Genomic DNA, 24,317 nt, shown 5'->3' on the forward strand with positions numbered 1-24,317 from the left:
TCCATTGAAAATATTCCTACTTCTAATTCATACTTACGCATGTGATAACCGTAGGTTCGCAAAAATCATGGATGGTATTACCACAATTATGGGTATTTATTTCTATTTACAGAACATAATAGACCACTACATAATCGAAAAGGTCTCAGATGTTACTAGAAAACGAAATGGTCTTTTCATTACACGTACTCATCCTTGGGCCATTTGATATACTAAAATTAAGTTATAGGGAAATTCCTGCAGACTTGGGTGTTTCTGGTTTTTTGTTTTGAAAAAAGGTCATAACCTTTGACGTCATTTTAGCACTTAGGCTCTCAGCTGCTTACAATAATGTGAACTTACAACGCGAAGCATCACGACCAAGATAGATCGCACTCTCTGTGCAGACCAATATTGATAAATGAAAAGATAACAGAACAGCCAGTGGACATGCAGTGAGGTATGTATAGGTACACTGAACAACATAAAGATGAGGTACAAGAGTAGAACGTAGAGCAATGGATGAAGGGATGTAAATACTATAAACAGTGTAAGATAGAGTCATTACATGATGGTTAACATGACACAGTATTGCTAGGGAGTTAAAAATAGTAATTTATGGATATATGATTTATAGTTTGTGAAAATATATATTTTCAGAGAGCTTTTGAATGTAGCCTTGTAGTCAGAGTGGCGAATTTGATGTGGAAGAGATTTCCACTGCTTAGCAGCACAAAGAACGTCCGTTGTATGTATGTCTTTGTGGGAGGGAGGAAAGAATACAGGAGTCTGATGAGAAGCGAAGGTTTCGGGCAGAAGTGTGGACAGACAAGATTTCAGTAAAGTAGTGAGGGGAGAAGCCTTCAAAGAATCCAGAGCATAGAGATGAGTGCTTGTAGTCTATTCTGGCATTAACTTGAAGCCAATGAAGAGAGTGAAGAAGTGGTGTGACATGTTCAGATTTACTGATCACTTATATACTGATTACATTCATTATAGTGGCACATTGCTCAAAGCAATACTTGTTGAAGTGACAGTCTGCACAGCACCTTAGCGTGCCCACGAAGACACGATATTAGAACAGAACTACCAACAGGTGACGCTGTGCGACAGGTAAGGTGAGTGTACAGGACCTTATAGTAAGGTATTTCGCTCCTGACTACTTAATAGTGTACCATGGGCGAGATAAGACAAACAGGAAGCGTCCAGCATTCTAGTAACAGTGATTTCGCAGTACAGATGCATAGGAAGATGGCTTTGGGGGTTTGGGGGGAAGAGGGGGGCAAACCCAATGCTGACAGTGAATTATATTTGCACTTGCACTTTACAGGAAAAAATCGTAGGAATGCGTGAGTGTAGTCATGCTCACAACAGATGCTGCTTTCAGTGTTAAACGACAAAGCAACTTCACAAAATACACAACTCATTAAAAATGATTCACCCGGTTGTTGAAATCATAAGAAATTAAGTAACATTAAAAATAAAATAAACTTTATAATCATATTAATAACATTCAAAATTTGCACCCCCAACCCCCCCCCCCCCAACAAACACTACGGGTCTTTGTTGATTAATGCACTTGCTTTGTAGTAGTGTTTCTTTTTCCTTTTGTACCCGTGGGCCCGGCTTCTTGTGTCAGGGATGAACATCCCCCCTTCTCTCTGGCGGGGTCACTAAGTTGTCCCACCCTTTTTTCTTTTGTTTTTTCTCCCTGAAGTTCATCTCTGTTCTTCTTCTAAACAAATATCTCCCTGTCATACTACAGTTTTATCTTTCCTATCTTCTATTCCAGTGGTTCTCAAAGTGTGGTCCGTGGACCACTAGTGGTCCGCGGGCATAAGTCAGGTGGTCCGCGGCTGACAGTCGTCATATGTCAGCAAAGTGATGTTTAAACTTTAAACAAAGTGATGCATTCCTCGCATTAACATTTTAATTACAAAGAACGAGGTAGTTTTATGTCAACTTATTACTATACTACTTTTACAAAAGGACATTTAGTTTTGAATTAAAATGAAACAAATGCGGCAATTTAAATTTGAAATTCATAGTACAGACTGATTTTTATACCTTGGTGGTCCGCCATATTTTTTACTTAGGCCTTGGTGGTCCGCCATAGCTTTTACTTAAGTAAAGTGGTCCGCGGTCCGAAAAAGTTTGAGAACCACTGTTCTATTCCTCCGTGCATCAGAGCGGTCCGGTGGCGCAACGGTTAGCGCCTGTCACCAATACAGTGAAGGTTGGCTGCCCTGAGTTCATTTCTCGTCTCGGGCACGCTGATCTTTCTCTGCACGTGGCATCTGTTTACAGGGCTGGCTGCTTGCCGTAATATAGCCTTAGTTGCTGACACGGCGTAAAACACCAATTCCCCCCCCCCCTCTTCGTGCATCAGGTTGCACATAAGGCCTCAACCAGAGTCCGCCACCGATGTCGATCGGCTGAAACCCGCTCCAAGTGACCCCATGTCCAGCCCTTTCCTTTCATCTCCCTATCCACTGCTCTTTTCCAAGTTTCCTTCGGGCGGCCTCGTTTTCTTCGGCCGTCTGGTGATGGTATTTGGCCAACAGATGTTAAGTAGGCGCCTGAGGCATCTGTTTTGGAAGACGACAAGCTTGTTACTGATGGTTTTGGTCATCTTCCAAGATTCTGATCTGTAAAGGAGGCTGCTGATCACATTTGACTTGAAGATTCTCAGCTTGATCTTCTGGCTGATGTTTTTCGCCTTCCATGTGCTCCTGAGTGAGGCGAAGGCCTGGCTGGCTTTCACCGGTAAGGCTCAAATCTCCACCTCCGCGTCCTCGGTGTTTGACATTTTGGACCCAAGACAGGTGAAACTGTCAACTTCCTCAATCTCTTCTCCATTTAGTTTGATGCTGTCTTGAACTCTGGCGTTCATTCTCATACTTTTCGTTTTCTTTGCGCTGACCTTCAAGCCAAGGTTTCCAACTCTTTCTGAGAAGGCATTTCTTTCTTCCTGCATGTCTTGGTGGTGATGTGACAGCAGGGCAATGTCATCAGAAAAGTCCCGCAAATTAAGTTATAGTTATAGCTTGTTGTTGCTGTCATAGTCATGGTCCATCTGATCCCTCTCGTTTCACTGTCGGTGGAAGTCTTCATGATCCAGTCCATGGCAGGATGAAGAGGAACGGTGACAGCATGCAGCCCTGCTTCACCCCAGTACTGGCGTTAAAGGGGTCTGTGAGCTCCGTGTCACAGACAACCTGGGATTTGAAATCGCTGTACAGCATTGCAACGACCTATCTTCCGTATACACTGGTCTTTCTCCTGCGTTTTTGTTTCCCATCATGTTTTTATGTCATTTTTAGACCCCCTGCGTTTGCAGTGTAGGGTGAGCCGTTTCGGGAGAGGATGGGATCCTGGAGGCTGAGGTCCCCGATGAGTTGCGGCCCATCATACCAACACACCTCTTTGTCCCGGACTTTTTCTACTGGCTGGTCGTGGCCTAGCTTTGCTAGAAGGCTGCGTGTGATGATACGGAGGCGGCTGTAGATGGATGGGTCTCACTCGCCCCAGGGGAAAGGGGTCACTCTGGCTGGCTCGCTCCGCCCTCTTTCACCCTCACACTCTCATCCGCCCGTTCACACGTCCGCACGCGTACAGACACTCTCACCCGCGTGCGCAAACACAACTGACAAGACAGTTGCACAACAAACAAATTATAATTACAAGGAAATTAAGGTTGACTTATACGAGACGCAAGATTGGTCTCTAAATACACGGACTATCATCAGGTCACAAAAATGTAAAAGAATGTAAAGGAAACAAAATACACTTTCCTTCTATCACTCTGAATCTGCATACGACGAACGCTCCCCCCTGAAGCGTACAGTTCATCAGTCTTGGACAGTTCTCATACGGCAGCGTCGTTCACGACAGACTGCCTCTAGACAACCAGTAGTGGACAGCCACAGACCTGCCTTGGCACACTACTGTCACTACTGGCTGAGATGACCCGTCACAGACCGATGCCCCTGGCAATGACGATGGCGACGACGTTGGGAGTGAGTTTCCTGACGCACTGTCCCTAGCTCACCGGCATTGCTGCTCCTCTGGTTGCCCCAGGCAACGGACGCAGATACGGCGACGATTTCAGGCGACAGTGGTCTCCAGACGTCCAAGACCCCAGAGGTACACAGGAACAGTAATCACTACTCCCGGCGGTTGCCTCAGGCAGCGGGTGGCAGAGTTGCTGTTGCCGGTTCTGACGGTGTACCTCCTTGACGTCTGCGAGGACGGAGACCCCTTCCTCACTTCCACGGTTCCAGACTGTAAGTGCCAGCAAGTAGCGTGCTGCGTTCGGTAGAACGGGCCTCCCTCAGACTTGCTGCCTACAGCTGATGCGACGCTCAGAGATGGTAGTCTCTGCTGGTTTTTTGGGAAAAGCCTTGGGGACAGTCTTTACATTTTTAAGGAGGATAGATTTTAGATTTTCATGTCGTGATAACTGTTGCCTCTTGGTTTTTTTGGTTTGTTGGTGGCCTTTCGGGACTACAACGTTTCTTTTTACACTTATACCCACTCTTTTAGATTATGTTTTTACTTCCTGTGTTGTTTTTTTTAAAAAAAAGGAATGTACATGTTATTTAACTCGGGTGATTTAATTTTGTCCCAAAACTTTTAAAGGTAAGATTACTTTTTGTTGCCGTGATCTAGCCTTAGTTGCTAGCGCGGCGTTGATCGAACAAACAAACAAATCTGTTTCCTTTCTTTAGATAGAGAGGTAGATGTAAAAAAGCACAACTTTTGTTTATTCTGTTACCCTCGTAAATATAAAGATTTGTCATTTGTCTCTCTCGACTCCTTTACCGTTTTTTGTACTTTGTGAAGGATCACATCTTAAGCATGGGGCCGGGGTTGGGGGGATACTGTTACCCCTTAGCATCGTTTTTTGAGGGGACGGCTGCCCCCTTTGTCCCCTGGTTCCTACACTACTGCAGTATAAGATGATAGTTACAGACCCCTGACCGTACGATCCCTCCTTCATCGGGGACGAGTGCTGTAGCGCTGAGCTTCTGTGTAAATAGTACACTTGATACTTGACACTGTAGTTTTTTCTGTTTTCAAGGAAAGAAAGTCAAAGACTAACGTGAGAAAACTAACTGGCAGAATTTTTTCAAATTCATTTTCTTTTTGCATTGATGAAAGTGTTATTACTCTAGCTTCACAAAAAATAATCTTCATTAGCATTTCATTAAAGATCTACGTTACATAAAAGGCTGCAGAATGTTTTTAATTAGCGGCATGTTACGCTAAGCACAATGGACTATTTCCCACGATCTGAGCCAATAATCTCCGTTCTTTTCTCAAGTAGTTAAACCTGTAGTATACAATATACATGATCCATCTCACAATCTATTGATCACAGTCTATCCTACAGTGTGACGATCACGGCCTACCCAACAGTGCAGTAATCATAATTATGGAATGTTACATAGTTTCTCGAGAGATTGTAATAGGATCAAAAACAGTTTGCTCACATCCACTTCTGATGCATAAAATTGCTATAAATTCATATATTTCACTTTAACACGCAGAGGAGATACTAATGTTTATGAAATCCTAGTTCCTATTTCAGAGACAGCACTTTCTCTCAAAACACTGCATTTCGGAAACTGGCAAATAGTCCCTCACCATTTATAAACTGATTCAGTCTGAATTGGTGTATTAGTTTCTTCCACTGTCGAATTATGTTCTCTTCAGTATTTTTTTTGAGGGGATGGTGTGACGGGATTTGAATAGCTTGAGATCTGATGTAAGAATAATACAACAAACAAATCTCACACAGGAATAAAAAGGTTTTTCACATGTTTCAATTGTTCATGCCTTTGAATGTTTCAAATATAGATGCCTATTAACAGGTTCATCTTGCAATATCAAAATCATTCTGCCATGTGATTTAAACGGTCTCAATTAGTTTGCAAGCTAGATATTTCCTCTTTATTCAGTGACAATCCATCACTACATCAGTACCTGTTAAACTTTGTGACATGTGGCTTATAGAACAGGCACATGCATCCTGAATTCATGTTTATCTTTGACACTTAATAATTTATCCTAATCAAAACCTTTGGTTTCTTCAGCAAGATGGTCTTGTGGCTTCACCAAATTTTGCAAAGAGGTATCTCTTGCCCCTGATTGCACAATATATTGGTAACAACTGCCTCAACACTTCTGCCAGTGATTCATGGCTGCCAAACACAGCCAACAATATTGTGGTTGCTTTGCAGCACTCCTGTTTCTCAACTTGCATGTTCAACAAGTTGCTACACATCTGAATGGTAAGCATACTGTACTCAGTGGTATACTTCAATATCATTATTGCAAAATGGTAGTCAGTGTGCACATGGATTGTCATCTGATTTGTCTGTTTATTCAAAGTGAGTTACAGTATCTGATATTCTGATGGGATATCTGCCGCAGTGCAAGGAACATTCTACTCTAATGTATTTATAAATTAAGTTCTCATCAAAGTGTAAAGCCATTCAGACCGGTCGGTAAAGACTAGATATTAGTAAGCATTAAACCTGTCTGATGATGAGTGATGTCATGGAGATCTGAAGTCAAATTAACCAAATACTGCACAAACAGGTGAAGTAAATCGGCAACTGAGAATATCATTTTCAAGTATAAATGTTTTGGGATGTCATGAAGGAAAAGATTTTTGTTGAGAAACATTAACATCAAATACTTAATTTTTCATTCTGAAATATAAGTTGAGCTCATAGCATCTCAAAACAAGACAGTTTGTGCACAGAAGTTTTCTGGGACTTTCTGTCCACTGTGCTTTGAAATGTGCCTTCAGTTAGCAGTTACAAATCTTAGCTAAACAATTATTTCTTTCATCTGACATTTCCTTAAATAGTTCTCCTTTTGCTTGTTGTTTCAACATATATGTGTTCTTGCTATATGGGTGAGAAGGATTATATTTATACCTGTAATTTTATGTATATGTGTGTTGCTTCGCTTTTAAGTGTCTGCTGGGAGGGGGGGGCAGGTGTGTATCATGATTGTAAAGGGTGTTGAGCCTTAGTAGGATCAGTAGTATGTTATTACAAGCGAGCAATGAGAAAGATGTGCACCTTCACATTCTAAGAAAAAATACTTTTAATAAAAGCAAAAATAGATAACTTTATTGACAGCTAGAGATGACAATACAAAACTAATGTGTTTGGACAAATTTAGACTAGAGAAATTTTTTCAGCCCCTGCTTGACATGCTTACATGTACATAAGTTGTTTTCTGTTGTAAATGACATCATCCCAAACATGAGAAAATGCACCATGTAATCTCTTTAAATTATTGCTTCTGCTTCTATGTACTTATACAGACCTAAAGGTATACATACAAGTCTTTACATCTTTTCTTACTTCATACCATGTATCTACACATCAAACACCAGCTTCCTTCCACCATTTCCATATTTCACACACTTTTATTCACATAATCACATAATTGCCTATGAATTACAGTGAATTTATCAGACATTAACCTCTCAACAGCATTATTTCAATTATTGCAGAATTGTTTACCCGTTCTTTTATTGCAAGCACTCCTCTAAACATGACCCTTATGTGCTTATAATCACAGGTTTGCCACTCTCTGACATTTCAATTGTGGATGGTAGTGATCGACAAGATCTTGACATTAAAACAATTGCTATCCTGCGTGCATGTCACTTAGGATGCTGCCCGTGAGTCTTTATCATTTTTCTTTTTAAAATTTTAATGAAAATAAATTTAAAAATCATTTTACATCTTAATGGAAAGCAGAAATAAAATACTGTACTTTTGATGTTAAATATAAGACTTAGTACCAACCCAAGAAGCCAGGTATGTCACTTGCATAGAACTGCTATTAAACACATCTGCAAAATGTGCTTTTATTTTCATCGTCAATTTGTTTTAAAAAATATTTGTAATATTATCACAATCTGTGATGAGAATGAGAAGACTCTAAATGAGCACTTAGGGTGGCATAGCCTAATCTAAAATTTAAATAGGCCTGCTAACAATTTTGATGTTTTTGTTACACACCACAGCCAGTCCTCATCCATTTTGAAAAAAATACTTGTGTGAATGTAGCTCTACCCCCAATCCATCCAACAGATATCAATAGCATAATACATAACAAACTACAGTCCTGAGTATCCACATTGTAAACAAAGAATGCTGTGAAATACAAGAAATGGCAGTAATTTAAACTTTGCAGAAAACGTTGACAAAAAGGCTTAACAGAAAAGATATTACTACCCTTATAATTATACAGATTGTGATATATAGGTTTACTTGCAAAGGTGAGAGAAATACATATTTCAGCCCTCCTGGAACAGATGAGGCTGCTGCATCATTTCCATTAGTGTTGCACCCTAGACACATTAAGAAATGAAACATTGTTTTCAAAATGCAAACAAAAGTACTTGGTAATTTGGAATGGTTACAGGAAATGCCCAGATGGCGCTGGGTGGGGTCTTGATGGTAAAGACTGGGGATGCTGTGGAAGTTATAAGGGATGTTGCCACCTTGCCTCTGCCTTATGCTATGTGCACGATGCCTTGTGTCGCTGCTGTCATTTGGGACTTTTTTTCTGTGGGCCTTTCTGCAATCCAGATCCAGATTGTGAGTCACACAGGAATAAGATGGATGTCCACTTTATTTCTTCCACCCAGAAGCGCCATTTCAACTTAAAAGCTGCTTCTTATGATTCCAAATTCGAAAGAGCAAACAATGTTACACAGCTTCTGAATAAAAACCTGCGCTCACAGTCTCAAAACGCTAGATCTCAGGCAGTAGGGACAAACATTTCCCATGAGCAAGTTACATCAAATGGCTTTGATGAGGACAAGTTTGATCTTATGATACCAGGCTCCCATGGGCCAGTAAGTCTCAAGACCCCAGTTATCACTGAAACCCAAGGCAACCAGGAAGAAGGAAGTGGGGAAAATGGATAAGGTGCTGAAGAATATCACAGAGACTTGCACCAAGAATAGGGATTAAAGGATTTTCAAGACTGTCATGAGAAAGATTGTTTCTTTGATGCTAATTGTGTGACAGGTACTTGTATATGGCTTTGCAAATTTGTCTTGAACATATTGACTCCTACCATTAATTAGTATGACCTTCTATCGCAGTTAAAATTACTACAAGTCCAATGGGGTTTGTTCTTTTTTATCTTTGTCAGTGCTGACTGTACAAGACAGGAACTCTCTGTAAGAAATATGTCGGAAGTGACATGTAAAACAAAGCAGTAGAATGCAAGACGGAAAAGCAACATCAAACACTAGATAATGATGGACGAGTTATGGCTATGACTGGGATTTTGACAAAACAGCCCATTCATCCACCTTCACTTTCACTCATCAGAAAAAGTGGCTTTGTTTTGGTTTTGGTGGTACTAATGGTGGCAGAGCTAGTCTTTTAGCATCTGAAAGACCTGCTACTTTCCTACCTTTTAAAAAGTATCTTTAAAGAATTCCTATGTGGTACATAGAGCTAGGAAACGGGACCATGCTGCCCCTCTCCTTCCTTTTCTACACTGGTGTCATATCCATTCTTGCGTCCAGTACAAAACTGTCGGTGCTGTGTTTTGATTTCTTTGCTGGCATCTGCAATGATTATTTCTCTGAACTGCTCTTCCCTTATGTCCCAGCTAGACAACTCCACTCCTCGTCTGATGATCGTCTCCTTACTCTTCCTGTCGCCAAAACATTTGGCCACAGGATTTTTAGTTAATGTGCAGCAAAACAATGGAACTCTGTCCCTTTCCATATCTGCCATCTACCTACTATTGAATCCTTTAAACGTTCACTGAAAACGCACCTCTTCTGTAAACATTGCTCCTTCACACCCTTCCTTTTGCAATATCATGTTACTCTTAGCTGTTGTTCTTGTCATTTGGTTCCTCTCTGTTTTTCTGCATTTGATTTTATTCTTCGTTTAGTATGGTTGTTTATTCTTTTATAGCTCATATGTTATTTGTTTTCTGTCCCTTGGATGCAGTCCATGTTTCATTCTTGTTCTTAAGCATTAAGAGCATACTTAGGAGTGCGCTTAACAATTTTTGCATTTATTATTATTATCTTGTGTATAATTCAGACCACTCAGGAAGATCTTTAAATGTTTTACATGTACAAGTGTTACTTATCATGGATTTAGCAACTGGTTATGTTATGCATTATTTCTCTTTTCAAGAGAAGATGAATAGTCATATTGGATTTAACATCTCTCAGTCACAAATATAACTTAACATCTTTCAGCATTAAAAAAAAAGATACAAACAACACAATCTCTAACATCTTTTATTATCAAAAATTTAAAGTGTCCCGAATAGAGACAATAACCTTTCAAACATTAGCTTGATAAAAAGCTAACCTTGTATAATCACCACTCCTGAAATCCCACAAAATAAAATGTTCAAATGACTGCGCTTTGCTTACAGACTTTAAGTTTCATATTACCATTACAAATTAGTGTTTTTTGGTGGTGAAAAGGGATGTCACAAGTAACATGGAAGAATTCATTCCTTAGCCTTTGGTTCCCTTGGGATTGTTAAAAAGACCACGACCAAAGTAGTCTGCAACAACAGCAAAACCATCTGGTGCTCTCTCCAGCTGCAACATAGTGGATCAACAGCCTTCTTTCATAAACAAACGCTAACAAGATCATGCTTATGGCATAGACACAGGCAACATAGGTGATAGCTCTGCTACAGCAATTGTAATAAAAATTATTTCAACTACCACTATTAAAGCAGTTTTTTTCTCATGTTTACAATTCAAGTCTGTAACACTACTTACACATGCAATTCTAACAATAAGGTCAAGTGCTACATTCTTATAACTATTGTCGAAAAAGTCATGACATATTTTTCTATAGCCATTTATATATATGAAGAACAAAGATCAATCAATTATATATTGCCCATTTTGTTCGATAACCTTCTGTCATCTTTCAGCAAGCTTCATAATTTCTCGCTCATAGAGGGACCTAACTTTATTGGGAAAAAACTGAACAAGGTAATGATTTATAACCTCATCTGAACTGAACGTTATACCACATAAGGAGTTTTATAGAGAGCGAAGCAAGTTGAAGTCTGATGGCGCAAGGTCAGGCGAGTATGGTGGGTGTGGCAACATATCTCACCCAAGCCCTAATAACTTTTGATGGGTGATGTTGTCATGATAGAACATGATGCTGGATGTGGATGTTTCTGGTTGATGGATTCACTCAAACTGTCCAAAAGCCGACAGTGCACATTTGAATTAGTTGTTTGGCTCCTTAGTAGGAGTTAAAAAATATATGGCACTCTTAAAATCCTCATGCTGAGTGCATAAACTTCCTCTGACTAATGTTATCTTTTGATGTTGTTTGGGGCGAATCCTCACTTTGAGACCAAGACTATTTGCACACCACATTGTTGTAAATGACCCAGTTCTTATTGTCAGTTATCATTTGCTTCAAAAAAAGGATCATTTTCCTCATGTTTAATTAGCATATCCCAGATGTTTATATGTGCCATTAAATGCACATCTTTGAGTTCATGAGGAACCCAAATATCAAGCCTGCTTAAATATCTCAGCTTATTCAGGTGGTTGTAAATGCTTAAATAATGAATGTTAAATGTTTCTGCAATCTCTTGTACCGTGTAACATGGGTTTGACTCAATCAATGCCTTTGCAATGCCATTAACCTTGGTGAGTCTCCATAACAAAGGACCGTTCTTGAGGTTGAAATCATCAGCATAGAACTTGGTAAACAATTGTTGGCATTGACCTTCTTGTAGAGCTTTGTGACCAGAAACTTTGTGCAACTTTTCACAAGCTTGATGCATGTTCTTCTCTTTACAGCAGCAAAACAGTAAAATATGGCAAAAATGCACAGCTTGATCTTCCATCTTCATCTTGTTGTAAAAACTCCAGAACTCAACCAAATCACTCAATTATTTTTTTTTAGAATGAAGCTAGCACTTTCAACTATCAAATGATGTAGCAATATTACAGATGTGAAGGACTCTAGTACTTCCAAAGTTGAACTAGCGCCATCTATTGCAAAATGTGTCATGACTTTTCTGACAACCCAAAAGGAAGCTATTACTGCTACAAAAACAATACACAAGCCTTACTATTACAAGCAACTCTTATGCACAAAACTTGATCTCCAATAATAGGCTTTCAAATTGTCTTATAAACACATAAATCTGCATAATATATTCTTTAAGAGGTTATAAAAGTGAGAAATAAGACAGTAAAAAAGAATTACATTAGCAGAGAAATCCACTATCATTGCCTACATGCAAATATGACAAACCTGGTTGTGAAACGATTCATGAATATCTCGTGTCTGTTCTTGTGCTCGGATTATGTCCATAAATTTTCTAGAGAAAAGACAATATTATATTTTCCAAAATAATTTAATACATATGTGCACAAAAAATGTAGATTAATCAAAACCAATTCCAAAAATAATTATATGAAAGTAGACTGGTATATACAATTATAACCTTAAAAATGTAATTGTAATGGTAACTGTGGGAGATGAGAATCAGGAGAAAGCGATCATAAAAAATGGGAAATCAAAATAAGAGCAGTAAAATAAACAAAAAGTAGTAACTGTAACACCTGTGACATGAACACATGAGCTTTACTAGCTACTTTTATCATTAGATGTTCCCTTCCTCATTAGCAACAAACTCTAAATTGAAAGAAAGAGGTGTAGCACACTTCGTCACTCATATTTACCTACTGAACCCAGTCTGCTGACTACCAGATTTTCTAACACTTGCAGACAACCAAATCTGAGAAGGAAGGGTATGTCACTGTGACTAACGAGGCTGGGAGAAGGATGGCTTAACTCGCAAAAGGGGAAAGGGATCATTTCAGCTGGCTCGCTCACCCAACTTTTACCCTCTCACACCCACTCACCCGCCTATTTGCACGTCCACACACGTATGCACTGGTAAACACTTTCACCCATGTGTGCAAACACAACCGACAAGACAGTTGTACAATGTATACAATTATTATTAACTCTTAAAATAAGAAAAGCAAAATTAGGTGGACATGAAATCAGAGTTACAGAATAATGGATTTAGAAGATAACTAGGTCTTACGTCAATATCTGTACATACGTCCGGACACACGGTCTGTTCCTGGCCTACAGTTCACAGTCTCGGAATCTGATAAGCCCCCGGAACATGAACTGTTCCTTTGCGCTGGAACTGGTAGCACCACTCGGCTACCTTGCCCTTGGTTACTTGGAGATGAGCACAACTGACAGCAAACACCTTGCCTTCTCGAAGATTTCCTGCCACTGCTCCACAACAGTTGCCCTGGCAATGGACTGCAGCAAACGATTCTCAATGGTAGAGACGCCGAACATAATTGGACCAGTGGCACGGTGGGGGTCTACCAGCCGCTGCCTCGCACTTCTTGCTGCCGGAACACAGTTGACTCCTTCACTTGTCGTTTGGGAGAACCAGCCTCTTATTTGCACCACACTCTCTCCTCTCTATACAATCAGACCGCAAGTGCCAGAATGTAGTGAGATGTTCTAAACGGAACAGGCCTCCCTTTCTCAGACCTGCTGCATGTGACCGAAAATCACTCAGAGAGAGACGTCTCTGCTGGAACACAAGGGAAAAGCCTCGACTACAGCGTTATCCTAGCCTATATACTATCAGACCACGTGACCCCTCTGCACTATATCTAACTTACCCTGACGCTATCAAACTTTGACTAAAGGGACTACATCCTCTTATGCTACACTCGGGATACCTACGACCTATCTACCGCCCCCTCTTTCTCACGGTCAGCCACATCTACCTCCAACTGTCACGACACCCGTCCAGCTCCCTCATTCAGCACCAGTGTCCAGTCAGTGGCAACAAAAACAAGCACTGTTCTACGGGCTAAGTATACCAGTCTTTCAATTAACGTACCTACCCCTAAAGCGATGTATGCGGCCCCCCTTACGTAAGCGGCCGCGATTCCCAGGCTCAGCTACTACCATGGAGATAACATTCTTACCCCTTTTGTCCAACTCAAAGCCTGGTATCGCCCCAGGGAAACCACTGTCCCTCTTTAGTGTTTTAATTACTAGCTTCGGCCCCGTTTTTCTGGCCTTGAACCTGGTTGGTTCATGAAAGTCATATCTTTAGGAAGATCTTGATGAAAGATAATCACTTTTAAAAATTTGTATGTTGACTTCATCAGAATACATTACTACAGGAGAAAAAAGAGGACCGCAGAAAAGCTGAGGCTTCTTACTCACCAGTGAAGCCAATGAAAGTATCTTGGACTGTCTGTGTTTGGTACTGATTACCATTACAGCCATTACAGGACTCACTAAATTCAAGGCCAGATTATGGAAGTATAATTTTGTGAAGGTGGAAACTAGAATGAAACCAGACTGTACTCAAGACTTGTAAATATGTATTCCTGGAAGTCCAAATTAGAATCAGACACATTTACTTTATATGCTCTAAAGCAATTGCTCACAAAACTATTTGATAATCTAAAGTGTGCAGTGAGCATAAGCCTACCTGTCATGTACCATAAGAACCTTTTTAGTCTCCAATTTGTTCAACTATGGAGTGCTTACACCAAATCCTGATCCTAATTTGTTTGCAGCAACTAGGGCCATATCACGGCAACAAAAGGTAATCTCAACATAACAAAAGGTAATCTTAACTAAAAAAGTTTACAGAAAAACCTCCCGAGTGATATAACCATAACATTCTTTAAAAAGTCAACACAAGAAATAAATGATATGTAAAAGAGTAGGTCAAGTGTAACAAGGAGTGGTGAAGCCCAAAAAGGCCACAAACAAACAAAAAATCTAGAGAAAACAATTTTTTTTTAAAAATTTTTTTAGGCCCTTCGCCCCTCCTGGGGCAGTCTTAACTGTTGTCAATGCTTTGGTAGCAAGGATTTGTTTTTACGGGGTGGGGGTGCTGGCCCCACGCCCAACCCTCCTCCGTTTTCAGCCGGGCTTGGGACCGTCCTTGGCGGAGGGCAGCCAGCCCTGTAAACAGATGCCACGTGCAGAGAAAGAACAGCATGCCCGAGACGAGAAATGAACTCAGGGCAGCCAACCTTCACTGTATTGGTGACAGGCGCTAACAGCGCTAACCGTTGCGCCACCGCCGCTACTAGAGAAAACAATTACTAGGACATAAAAGTTCTTAAATTTGATGGTAAAGTCCTATCCTCCTTAAAAATGTAAAGACTACTGCCAATGGGATGGACCTGAACAAAGAAAATAAAGAATTTTCTGTAAAAAACTGCCAACGGTCAGTCTGGAGCTCAGGACAAACAAACATAATATGCACCACACTAAAATTTCCCCTAAGCCATGGACAAACAGGTGGTGTTTCACCTTGTAAGAGGTGTCCTTGTGTGGCATAGGTGTGTCCTAACTTTAATCTAGTTAGGACCACCTCCTCCTGTCTCACAGGATGGCACGAAGGAAGGCGGTTGGAAAGACAGGGAAGAGTGGCATATAATTTATCTGTCATAGGGACTGAATGTAGGCCAAGAAGAAAGGTTTACAGTCTGATGATACCAGCGACTGTAATTTGCCAGGGGACTGACACCCAGCCTTGGCAGCCTGATCTGCTTGAACATTACCTGAGATACCAGCAAGGCCAGAAGCCCAAATAAAAACAATGTCTTTGTTTTGCTGAATGAGTGCTGCATGAATTGTATGAAACTGGACTGCATGAGTTTGGTCAAAAGCATTGGTAAGGAGAGCTTGGAAGGCAGAAAGAGAGTCTGAAATAATCAAAAGGTTGTGCTCCGAAGAGTGGTGAACATGCTGCAAGGCAAGCAAGATGCATGAAGTTCCACAGTGAAAACTGAACATCCATCCACCAGTCGGACTGAAGCAGACCGTTGCGGTTGGCAGGACAAAATTGCTGCTGCAGCAACTGGCCACCACTTTGGGACTTTGGAGCCATCTGTAAATACAGAACAGAATCCAGGATAGTCAGAAAGGAGTTCATGAAAATGTTGAAGATAGATGGGGTCACTAGCATCCCCTTTTTTAAAAGCTGTAAGATCAAGACAAATCTCTGGAACAGGAAGGGTCCAAGGAGGAGCTGGTAGTAGAGAAAGAGGCTCTACCTGCTGAATATCTACTTCGGCAGCTTGTAGATGAGGTGCAATACGGAGTGATAATGGCTTTTGTTCCTTGGTGTGAATGGTATACAGGGCAGCATGCTGAGGTTGAAAACAGCATGGTACGCAGGGTTTCCAGGATGAGCTTTTAAACAACAGACATAGGATAGCATGAGCTGCAGACGATGGAGAGAAAGTGGGGGCTCACCAGCTTCTACATACAAACATTTTACAGGAGTGGTGCGGAAGGCTCCAAAACAGATGCAGAGCCCTTGATGATGAATAAGATCAAGAATTTTTAGGTAGGACTCTCGAGCAGAGCCACAGATGATGGATCCATAGTCTAGCTTGGAGTGGACCAGGGAACGATACAGACGAAGCAGGACCGTGCGGTCTGCCCATACAGCTGACATGGCCAACTACTCTAAGGATGTCCAAGGCTTTCTGACAAGAAAGGCGTAGAGATTTGATATGAGACAGAAAAGACAGTTTATGGTCAAAGATGACCCCAGGGAATTTTACTTCCTGGACAACTCTGAGTACCGTGTCATTGATAGAAATAGATGGGTTTGGAAACCTAACTCTCAGTTTGCAAAAGTGGATGCATACTGACTTTGGAGGAGAAAATTTGAAGCCATTTTCTGTCACCCATCTTTGTACAGCGTTTACACACAGTTGTAGCCGGCATGCGAGGCACAATAGGCATTGGCCTCGAATGCAGACAGCAAAGTCATCTACATACAACGAGGCCTCCAAACCTGGACAGACAGATTTCAAGATTGAGTCTATTTTGATGTTGAAAAGAGTTGGAGAAAGAATGCTGCCCCGAGGGACGCCCATTTCCTGTTCCTCAGGATCATACAAGAAAGACCCCACTCTCACTTGAAAAAGGCAACGCAAAAGAAAATTCTTGATGAAGATTGGCATATGACCCCAGAAGCCAAGGGACGTGAAGATCCAACAGAATACCTTGCTTTCAGGTAGTGTAGTACGCCTTCTCCAAATCAAAAAACACCCCTAGAACGTGTTCTTTGCCGACAAACCCATGCCTGGCAAAAGTTTCAAAACGGACCAAATGGTCCAGGGTCCTTGCACTTTTGAAGCTCTGTCTTCTGGCTATCACGAACTTGTATTACAGGACTGTTTGCAGAGATTTTTTCCAGTTAACAACTAAAACGAGGTAGGTGTATACAAAGCTTTCTGTTTAGTTACATTTATTGTTAAGGCTCACCGAGACTAACAGCAGAGAACTTTGCATGAAGCTAAGCATTAGTCATGGCAGACAGACAGAAGTCCACCTATACACGTCTCTGTGGCTATGCATGAAGCCTAAAATTTTGCTAGCCACCCAATTTGCTACGACTATCTTTGACACATCCTGTGCAACATGTCACTGGTCTATGAACTTAAGTGAAGATTTCTGCTTGGGTATGCAATAATTTTTTTTTAATAGTTTGATACTAATGATAAAAACAGGTAGTAAAACTCTTATGGTCATGTCATTTGATAAAGTCAAAGAAAAAGTACCTGTTCTCTGGTGCACATGCAGGACATTCAGCATCATTCTCAGCATAGCTTTCAAAGCAGCTGAAAACAAGAAAGATTATAGCAGCAATGTTGAAACGGTCTCCCATAAGCTGAAAATGGGATTCAACTATATGGACTTGATGCAGTTGATTATAATCATTGTTTACAGGTTTGATTGTTTACAATACATACAAGTGGAATCAGACAACTGGATTTAAAATAACCTTACAAAGAAACGAAGGAAGGCAGCTAGGCAAGCATAACATCAGGCAGAACAAGAAAGAAAAAGAATGATTTTCAAATACTAACTGTTGGTGATATGAGTGTGGTTCACACAGAAAATGAACTGATGGAAGCTCCAAGCTGTGGTTGCAGATATTACATTTAGAAGCTTGGAATATTTTTGCCCTGTAGACAAATTCAATGTAGTTAATTCAATCAATACCAAAGATCTTGGAATATATCTTAGCTAAAAGTTAGTTACTATGTATTATTCTGCCATAATCACAAGTACGCAAAACATCAGATGATGAATATACAACTGATATCTTGTTTTTAAGTGATTCCCAGTCACTTAATCCCCGACACTTAATCCCCTAGACTTTTAATCCCTAAGCACTTAATCCCCAGACACTTAATCCCTAAACTAAATCCTTAACTATACAAATTATGAAGTCAGCGAAAAATTTTATTAAAATTCAAATAATTCAAATTCAAATCATGCTATTAACTTCAACATCATTTGAACATCTACAACATTAGTTAAAGTTCATATAAGCTAGTAAATGTAATGTTCTTCAACAATATCATATATGAAAATTGTTCTTGAGTGTTCGCGAGGTAATTGTTGTTAATCAATATGAAAGATAAGCTAATGATCAGAGGTACAGAAGACGATCCACTGACTCATATCTCTCTACAATTGTTCCTGGCTTAATTCAGGCTCTCTTTGGACGTTTCTCTGTGCCAGCGCATGGTTGTAGAACAGACACCTTGTGAAGCTGACAATCCTTACGGCTTACGTAGACCATCAAGGAATGTCCACATTGTTGGGTGATGACAGGAGAAGAGAGATTGAAGGGCGTAATCCCAACCCTCCTTGGCGTAATGCCAACCCACGCGTTCTTTGTTCGTGCAACACCGCCGATGACGTCCAGGCAGGGCCGTGCTTAGGGGCAGGCATCTGCCTAGGGCCCCGCGCTTCAAGGGGCCCCGCGCTTTTGATTGATATGGTAACTAGGCATATGGAAGTGTAGTCAGCCGTATCACATTCGTGGCGTGAGAGCCCCGCACATGTCCTTTGCCTCGGGCCCCGCGGGTGCTAAGAACGGGCCTGCTGATCCAGGTATTTGTTCCAAGTATCTGGAGGGAATAAAGCTGAAGCGTAGTTATCCCCTCTACCGCACAGTCTGCGGCCACGTATATAAGTATGCTCGAAGTAGGATAGAAGTTCCGGCATGCGATCATGTTGTGGCATTGACTCTGCAAGCAATTCGAAGGAATCGACAATGTCTTCTTCACGTACATATATAGGCTAGTGCTGGGAGGCATCTGACCATTCCACGTAACTCGTCGTTTTCGTCATAGTCACTTCTCATCCCCAGTTCAGTGACTTTGTGTAATACCGCTTGACTTAAGTGAAAGTAACATCCCGTTACTCTACATGACTGAAACTTCTCTCGAAAAGCGGTCATCGCAGCTTTCTCAAAGTTTGTTACTATAGTCTCTGGAGATGCATTAGGCATTAGCTCTCTAACTGCATCCAACAATCTATTATAGGTTGCACTTGATTTGTCCTGAAGCAAGCAGTAGAGCACCGGCGGAATCACTCCTTGCGCGAATTGGAAATGAATTGTGTAGAGTTGGTAGAATAAACTGGGGACAACTTTGAAAGTTCCATCGGCGAACCAGCAGTTGCTGCGTCCGAGCCAATCTAGTAATTGTCTGTCACCGAAAACTAGAAAGCGACTATTGTTGCTTGTCCCCATGGAGTCGTATAATAGAAACTACTTGTATCATGCTGGTACTTCAAACATTGCATCAACAGGAAGAGGTGGCAAAGCTCCGCCAACATCTTTGTTTCTGAGTCTCTCACGATGTCGGTTAAGAGTTCTGTTTATAGTACTTTTACTTGGTAGAGCCATGAGAACAGATGGAGGTAAGTTGACACTTACTGCAGCTTGACAAGCCCCCGCCGTTGTTGTTGATTCAGTCATCTTCTCCTTCATTTTTCCCACTGCATTCTTTGCCATCGCCTTCTCTCTGTTGCACTCATGATTGTGAGTAGATAACTCCTTGATTATTTCATTTTCATGCTATCACTAACGTGACCGGACACTTGAGTGATTGATGCTTGGTACATCTCCAGTTCATGTTTCCGTTTAGCGCCTTTTTCTTGAGCCAGAATTCATATCCATCATGAACTAGTATAGATCTACCTTTACTACTTATTATGAACTCAAGAGGCATTTCTCTTACGGTTATAATATTTCAAGTTCACAGAACTGTCGTTCAACGAAGAATAAAAATATCTTACTAACTCAATACTTTTATAGAGGCATTAAACAATGCTTTATAGAAGAATCAGTGATTAGAAATCACACATCACACAGTGTGGGGATGACGTATTCTAATTCAATGCTTTGAAAGAAGCATTACATAATGCTTTGAAAGAAGAATTACATAATGTTTTATAAAGGATTAAGTGTCTGGGGATGAAGTGTCAGGGATTAAGTGCTTAGGGATTAAAAGTCTAGGGGATTAAGTGTCGGGGATGAAGTGTCTGGGGATTAAGTGACTGGACACCTTTTTAAGTACAGATTCTATTAGTTCAATCTCAATTCTATTTAAAGAGACACAACCTGATATGAAGTACATTTTAATAATTTACTTTTGGTACTCTTGCAGTTAACAACTACATGATGATGCAGCTTTGTTACTTCCTATGAGAAATGGTTATATGGAGTCCAAAATATATCCATTGTAAATATGTATAAATATTTGGGCATCTACATGTCCACTTGTCTAGTAGTTGGAATCCTTAGGGTGTTCATGACATGACAAGCAATATTATTCTTAGATTTTTCTAAAATTTCCAGGTGGTTTATTGTCATATGGCTAGACCTAATCCATTCACAGCCCAGCAAGTGATTTATGTCTACGCGAAAAGTAAACAATATGTAAAAAAGTGGGTAAAGTGTAAAAAGGATTGTTTGTTTGTGTTTAATGCCGTGCCAGCAACTATGGCTATATCAGGGCAACAAAAGTAATCTTAACTTTAAAAGTTTCTAACCCTGACTACTTATTTGCTTACTGGTAGAACTTTCCAGAAACTGTCCCATACCTCTTTCCCTTTTGTCCAGTCACCCATTTGTTCCTACGAATTTTCACTTTGACCAATCACAGTCAAGTTCACCAGGAGGTCAACTAGCTCCCCAGGAGTATGCATATTGTATGTTTGTGTTTGTTCAAGTGGGTAGGTGCCCCTTCCCCACCCCATCCAGCTCTGCCTTACCTAAAAACTATAGGTCCCAAATTCCCAGGCAAACAGATCAGGCAACAGTGTTTGTGGTACTTCTTCTGGGAAGTGGGGGGAGGGGATGGTGTGTTATGCCCAGTCAGAAACCAAGGCTATATAACCAAGGCAACTAGCCCTATAAACAGATGCCAAATGCAGAGAAAGAACAGCATTCCTGAGACGAGAGCTGAACCCAGAACAACCAACTCTCATTGGTGACAGGCACTGTCGCACCACCAGACCGCCCTTCTTAGGGGGGAAAATAGGCTAAGCGGGCTGGAATGGAAAAATGCCAAGGTTACCCAAATGGCGTGCTACATAACTGACAATGGGAAGGGATAAAGAACAGGCTAGAGCTGTTCGATAAAATAACTATATATTTCTACCCAATCTGAAAAAATACAGGAATACAGCGCATAATGCAAAAATTATCAAGAAAATCCTTTTTCTAAGGTACTAAACATTAGGAACATCCTGCTAAACAAAAACACACACAGAGCAAGAGACTATCAACACAATGCCCACTTTCATCCTCTTGTTGACAGCAGTGTGTCTTAATTTGTTAATGCATGCCTCACTGGCTGGCTGCAGTGCAACAAAGGATGTTTCCTAGTGTTGTTGGGGCCTAGTTTCCACAGTTGATTTGCATTTCTTAAATGAGAAATGCTTGGACTAACAGGTCTTCGCAAGTGGAAAATATTTCCCAGATAGGAAGTTTCATATCAAAAATATATATGTGCTCAAATGCAACAGCCTTCAAAACAGCATCCATCATTACTATTCCACTGATACTACAACTACAAATCATAGCAGCAGCTGGTAGTATAAGTGAGCTGTAGTGAAAGCATCTATGCTGACGACATTCACCTTGAAAACACAATGAACTCTTTGTTTCAAGACCATTATTATTCTTATGTCTTTGTGTGTCTTGAGTCTGGGTGATGCTGGAAAAAAAGGCACTATACAAATGTGCTATTTATTTATATTTATTGTTCTGTTACACTAGTGCGCCCAGAACCTCCCAAACTCTCCACCCAATGAGGCACCATAATGACATTATTGACATGCAAAACCAGTTGACCTACAGTTCCATATAAAAACTGATTTATATATCAAAATAGACAAGCTATCCTAGTAACAAATTACCAGGTTGTTACCACTGCATAAACAAATAAATCAAAATAAACACAGTGGGTATGTGCATTATTTTGTATTTTGTTACTGAACACTTACGATGTCTGAAGCTCTTGTATTAGAGCACGTTTTTTGGCAGTGTCTTCCTGGTACTGCCGAACAAGACGCATGTCTTCTGCCATCTGATCCTGCTCTAGCTGCAGGCGTCGTATGATGTAGTCCTGAAACATGAGGCAACTACCTTCTAGTCTTTATCTCAATCATCTAATGCCTGAAGCAAATGTTTATAAACTATCGTTTTTATGACATGGAGCACATTGTACATACAGATACAATACAAAACATTTTTATTGTCTATGTCTGGTTGCAACAGAGATAGAAATTTTCCTTTGTTGCTGGGAGCTCCCACAGTCAACTGAGAAAATATACATAATAAACTGAAGAGATTACTCAGGCAGTTATTCTCATGCTTAACCCCCTCATATGACACAATTGTCAGATACACTTCCTCTTACTTTCTTACACACACACACATTCAGACTAGGTACATTTGGGAGATCTGTTTAAGAGTGTTATTGTGGTAGGTAAAAATGCACTCTTCTTGGCGACCACTTGCTTCCATCTACGGCCGGAGGGTAGCATTTGAAAATGGCGATGTAGTGGGTGAGAAGGGTCTGTGATGATGCTGACCGCTTTTAACCTCATAGCCCTGATGTGTAGTTCACCTACAATCTCTATATAACTTAAGCTAAGACAAGCTTCAGACAGCCTCAAGCTTACAGTCTATCAGATGAGTTACTCTTTCAATCTTTACTACAGTTCTTTTGGATGCACATACACTTTGCTGTGTATATTTATATAATATTTATAAAATGTTTTTCTGAAGTAAGAAAATTATCTAGAGAATTCTTAAATATCTTAATATTTAACACTAATTTAATATAAGGCAGAGCATTTCCATATTTTACAACTATATGGTAAAAAGAAATTTTTTTGTCAGTATGGCAGCAATGAGCAAAAATTTCCCTATTGGATTAGGGGTTTGCAGGGTTTAATATCAGTGAAAATTGCATTTTTGTCAATGTTAATCTTCCCTTTTTTAATATATTATATCTATATAACATTCAACAGCTGTATAACATATGACCTTTAATTTCTAAATGCTAGCTTTCATTTAAACCATGTGTGAGATCAGTAGTTAATGTCTCATTTTCAATAGCTTCCTTGTCCTTGGGAACTAAGCTCTGACAACATAAAATACAAGTAACTTTCCTTAATCACCATACAGTTTACCAAAAATTAAATCAGCTGGAAAATATAGTCACGGAGTAAATTTTACATCAACTATTATATGCAAAATCTTTGTGTACAGTTTTGTTGATAATCTTTCCAAGCAAAATTCATTATGGACGAAAATTTTGCAAGTCTTTTATATATCAATCCTTGATGAAAATAATATTACAAGCAGCCAGTTATTAAAAAATGAACTCTGTTTTATTGCAAACCACAAGTCTCATACACATCTACGCTTATTCTGCCATAACAGGTTTTTGAAATCTTACTTTTTACACCAAGGTAACTGTAGTACAGCCAAACTTATATGCCACATGTTTCCTTATGTAATTATATTTTAAACATTTATAACTGCTTAAAATAATTATTTTTTACAATCCTCTATCTTAGCTAATTTTATTTTGGAAACTATATATGAATTATCAAATATTAGTGCATTTTGAAAAAGACAATTCCTTTATCTGAGCTTTCATTTGTCTGCAAAAAGCCTATACTAACACTTAACATTTCAATTGAAAGCAAAGTACTGTTTCTCCTGTCAATAATAAAATTATGAAGCTTAAAAAAAAATGTAGTCACTGTTAAAATGTACTGGTGTAAATAGACCTTCAAATATATTTTTCTCCTTAGGCTGTTTTGCCAATTTATTGCTCATAGTCACAGTCTATAATATTTAATTAACCATTAATGTTTTCTTTAACTTGTTACATCATAATTTACTATATTGAACAAGCTGAA

General features: G+C 40.0%; 2 protein-coding genes across 11 annotated transcripts in view; one reads left to right on the forward strand and one right to left on the reverse strand.

The window, feature by feature from the left end:
- LOC112562117 overlaps positions 1 to 9,009 on the forward strand; it is a 32,161-nt gene extending 23,152 nt beyond the window's left edge. For 3 of the 10 annotated variants that reach the window (XM_025235144.1, XM_025235143.1, XM_025235142.1), the window contains exons 2-4: positions 6,078 to 6,275; positions 7,585 to 7,687; positions 8,437 to 9,009. In XM_025235144.1, coding sequence (XP_025090929.1) covers positions 6,182 to 6,275; positions 7,585 to 7,687; positions 8,437 to 8,944 — 705 coding nt within the window. In that variant the 5' untranslated portion in view covers positions 6,078 to 6,181 and the 3' untranslated portion in view covers positions 8,945 to 9,009. Of the gene's footprint in view, positions 1 to 278; positions 440 to 978; positions 1,098 to 6,077; positions 6,276 to 7,584; positions 7,688 to 8,436 lie in introns of all 10 variants that reach the window. The other 7 variants (XR_003098789.1, XM_025235140.1, XR_003098788.1 and 4 more) reach the window with 6 other exon arrangements.
- A 1,266-nt stretch (positions 9,010 to 10,275) lies between these two features.
- LOC112562156 (vacuolar protein sorting-associated protein 11 homolog) overlaps positions 10,276 to 24,317 on the reverse strand; it is an 84,490-nt gene continuing 70,448 nt past the window's right edge. Inside the window, exons 23-27 of the mRNA XM_025235217.1 lie at positions 22,386 to 22,507; positions 17,945 to 18,043; positions 17,636 to 17,695; positions 12,300 to 12,366; positions 10,276 to 10,603 (exon numbers count right to left, since the gene is read on the reverse strand). Coding sequence (XP_025091002.1) covers positions 10,517 to 10,603; positions 12,300 to 12,366; positions 17,636 to 17,695; positions 17,945 to 18,043; positions 22,386 to 22,507 — 435 coding nt within the window. The 3' untranslated portion in view covers positions 10,276 to 10,516. The remainder of the gene's footprint in view (positions 10,604 to 12,299; positions 12,367 to 17,635; positions 17,696 to 17,944; positions 18,044 to 22,385; positions 22,508 to 24,317) is intronic.

Source organism: Pomacea canaliculata, linkage group LG4 (assembly GCF_003073045.1).
Source record: "Pomacea canaliculata isolate SZHN2017 linkage group LG4, ASM307304v1, whole genome shotgun sequence".
Lineage (NCBI taxonomy): Eukaryota > Metazoa > Mollusca > Gastropoda > Architaenioglossa > Ampullariidae > Pomacea > Pomacea canaliculata.